General features: G+C 34.1%; 1 protein-coding gene across 1 annotated transcript; it reads left to right on the top strand.

Annotated features, from left to right (window-relative positions):
* The first annotated feature begins 1,676 nt into the window (after window positions 1-1,676).
* On the top strand, window positions 1,677-3,003 carry LOC112524747 (aquaporin PIP2-2-like). Its single transcript, XM_025134705.1, has 4 exons — window positions 1,677-1,968; window positions 2,093-2,388; window positions 2,477-2,617; window positions 2,696-3,003. Exons 1-4 carry the CDS (start codon window positions 1,677-1,679, stop codon window positions 2,804-2,806), a joined length of 840 nt encoding a protein of 279 aa, XP_024990473.1. The 3' UTR covers window positions 2,807-3,003.
* The last annotated feature ends 795 nt before the right edge of the window (window positions 3,004-3,798 follow it).

Raw genomic sequence — 3,798 nt, 5'->3', positions numbered from 1 at the left:
TTCCATATTTAAAACAATTGAAACATTATCAAGATTATCTATTACAAAGTAAAATGACATTCATACTCTTATTTATTTAAAATAAAGAGAAAAATATAGAATTATTCTATTGGTTGATGGTGGTTTCTATTGTTTGCATGAAATAAGAGGTTTGCAAATAACATCCTCTCTCTCTCTCTCTCTATATATATATATATATATATATACACACACACACACAAGGAATAAAATGAAATGATTGAGTTCGGTAAAAATGAGAATTACAGTGAGAAAGGTAAGAAGAGATATCTATCATTGAATCAATCATAATTGAATAGAATTACTAGATAAACACTAATGATATTCACTAGATTAATTTCATTTTAAAACGCAATTCAAAGGTTGTTTTGGGATTAAAAGCGATCAATGGTCCAACTCCCTTATTACACTTCTCATCTTATCTTTTTTTTTCACACGATCATTCATATATATATATATATATATAGAGAGAGAGAGAGAGAGAGAGAGAGAGGTACCCGGAAAAAACCTCAAAAAATTGAAAAACCAAAAAACACTTCATCAACCATTATATTAATTGATCCAATGGATGTGATTAAAGTGACAATTACAACTTTATTTTTAAATTAAAAACTCCCACCACCTCCTATATTTTAAACGAAAAAATACGAAATACGATCCAAGATTGAACGTAACAAAATACATAAAAAAAAAAATCATATCTTTCTTGTTAATTTGACACCCATATTTATATACTTTTCCATCCGTTTTTTTTCATGGTTTTTCTGTTTTCCATTTATTTAGCGTTTTCCCCGGAACTTGACCTATATACATACACATACACACTAGTTGTATACTCATTGACCGTTGCTACGTAGCTAGACGAAAAATTGGAAAGAATATAAACAAAAACGTAAAAATATGAATTCATTTTAACCAAATAAATCATATAGTTGGGTTCGTTTATAAGATATGAGAACGGATATAAAGCAAAATGGTGTTACTACATCTTGATCAAATGATTAAAAAGAGTAATTAAATGAAATTGTCAAGCGTTTCTCGTAAACAAAATTATTTAAAATGTTGAAAATGAATAAAAAAAAACAATTGATACCAAACCTTTGAATATTACTTTAAGTAGTAATCGGAGAGGTTTTAGAATGTTTGTAAATGATAAGCTTGTCATAAAAAAAACACAAGAATATTAAAGATGCCAAAAGGTTATAAAAGATGGTATTTGGTGTACTTAAGAAGCATGAAAACAAGAAAATAGAATAAACGTGTATGCTGCTAAAACAAGAAAACATGAGAAGGTGGTGGGGTACATGGACGACCTTTCATACGGCACATGGTGTCACGTGCTATCGTATTATTTCTTTGTTGAAGGGTAAAAAAATTTAGGTTCGTGAAAGATGCAACCGTATAATTTATTGTGTGCCATCATATGTATTTTGAAACTACAATGGGAACAAGTTTTATTTGGTAGAGTTGGTTTGCAAGGCTTTTATTTCATCCCAGACTCAAGTTTAAATTCTGTTAGTGTCATTTTTTTAGTCAAATGATGCGACGGCTTAGAAAATTTTCTGGGTGGACCCCTAGTGGGGTAACAATGTCTTCCTCGTAAGTTACACACAAATACCTCTTATAAATAGTCTTTGTACAATTCCAACTCCATCGTCATGGCTACCACTCTCCAAAACATGAGGAAAGAACCGGATTCCGAGAAGCCGGTGGCGTTCATCGACTCAACAGAATTGACCAAGTGGTCGTTCTACAGAGCTCTCGTTGCTGAGTTCGTCGCCACCCTTCTCTTCCTTTACATTACCATCTTGACTGTTATTGGTTACAAGAGTCAGACAGACAAAGATAAGCCGGGAACTGACGCTTGCGGCGGCGTCGGAATCCTTGGTATTGCTTGGGCCTTTGGTGGCATGATCTTCATTCTCGTTTACTGCACCGCCGGTATCTCCGGTAAGTTTCCACCACCTATTTTCTTTTCTTTCAAGATCAAGCCTTGCAAACCACAGCTAGTGTTCATTACATAATTCACAAGGAGAGCATGCATGCAATAAATCTTTGGTCCATGAATGTGCAGGTGGTCACATTAACCCAGCTGTGACCTTCGGTATGTTTCTGGGTCGCAAGATCTCATTGTTCGGAGCCATCTTGTACATGGTGGCTCAGTGCTTAGGAGGCATATGTGGTGCGGGATTAGTCAAGGCTTTCCACAAGACTAACTACAACAAGTATGGCGGTGGTGCTAACGAGCTAGCTGAAGGCTACAACAAAGGCACTGGGTTGGGTGCTGAGATCATCGGCACTTTCGTTCTCGTCTACACCGTCTTCTCTGCCACCGATCCCGAGAGGAAAGCCCGAGACGCCCATATTCCGGTATTCACCCTACTGTTAATTATATATATTCCCTCATAGTTTATCATTTTTTGTTAATTATTATAATTGAGTTCGTTATTTCGTGTAGGTGTTAGCACCTCTAGCCATTGGGTTTGCTGTGTTCATGGTTCACTTAGCCACGATTCCCATCACCGGAACTAGTATCAATCCGGCGAGGAGTTTTGGAACGGCGGTCATTTACAACAAGGAGAAAGCTTGGGATGATCAAGTGAGTTTTAGCTATCTTAATTAATATATAAAAGAACTAATTAATGGTGGCTTACTGTTTTGTGAATGGATTTTGCAGTGGATATTCTGGGTCGGACCCTTCATCGGTGCAGCCATTGCAGCCTTCTATCACGAATTCGTTTTGAAAGCTGGTGCAGTGAGATCTACTAGAAGCAGTACCAATGTTTGAGATTTGGAGGGAAAACCCTCGTTTCATTTTAATTTCATGAAAAATTGTATTTAAAATGTTTGTATGTGTGTGAAAGTATGTGAGCTTTAGGTCTTGGAATCTGTTCAAGACCGATGGCAGCCATGGAAATGTAAATGCTTTTTAGAGGGGGTTTGTATCCCTCATGTTATTTTTCGCTTAAAGCTTTGAACCTATACAAATTATTGCTCATCTTTTTCAATAATATTAAACAGATTTTATTATTTATTATGAGAAAAGCATGGTATGTACTATGTAGTTGGGTGTATATAAGTTCAGGTTTTGAAGAGAAGGTAACATTTTACTAAGAAAATGACAACTTAATCATATATGATTAAACATACAAAAAGGAGTATAATCATATATGATACTGAAACTTCTCGTCTTTTGCCAAAATATTTAATTTCTGGCATAATCGGTCTAACGTCTTCTCTCTCTCTCTCTCTCTCTCTCTCTCTCTCTCTATATATATATATATATATATATGGGTTTAATCATTTCAATGCTCCATAAATTGTAATAAACATGAGAACTTTTATCTTAAGATATTGTTTCACATATGATTTTTTTTTCTCATTTAACGCTAACACTTAATGTATTGACAGATATATATTTGTTTCACAATGTGTTTATGCAGTTCGCAATATGAAACAATTTTACGTGTAATTTTTATTTTACATACATGTTTAAAAATTTCATATTGTGAAACAAATACATGAGGAACAAGCACGATGTGAAACAAATATATATTAGTCAATGTTATAAATCTTAGTCTTAAATGGAAAAAAAAATCATATGAAATCAAGCACATGATGCACTAATTCTTAATGTTATCATAATTTATTGGGTTCTTAAAAGAAAGTCCTTATATGTGTGTCTCTGTGTGTAGAGAGAGAGAGAGAGAAATTCATAAGCAATAACTAAATAAGAAAAATTAGAAAATGGTCAATCCACGTGCAAATTCACATGCGATT

Source organism: Cynara cardunculus (assembly GCF_001531365.2).
Source record: "Cynara cardunculus var. scolymus isolate 2C chromosome LG 13, CcrdV1, whole genome shotgun sequence".
NCBI lineage: Eukaryota > Viridiplantae > Streptophyta > Magnoliopsida > Asterales > Asteraceae > Cynara > Cynara cardunculus.
This window is presented reverse-complemented; position numbering and strand designations above follow the sequence as displayed.

Excerpts from the sequence above, each read along its gene's own strand:
- LOC112524747 (XM_025134705.1), top strand. The coding sequence starts at position 1,677 with ATGGCTACCACTCTCCAAAACATGAGGAAAGAACCGGATTCCGAGAAG. Across the intron at positions 1,969-2,092 it reads CTGCACCGCCGGTATCTCCG|GTGGTCACATTAACCCAGCT; the intron begins GTAAGTTTCCAC and ends ATGAATGTGCAG. Across the intron at positions 2,618-2,695 it reads AGAAAGCTTGGGATGATCAA|TGGATATTCTGGGTCGGACC; the intron begins GTGAGTTTTAGC and ends TGGATTTTGCAG.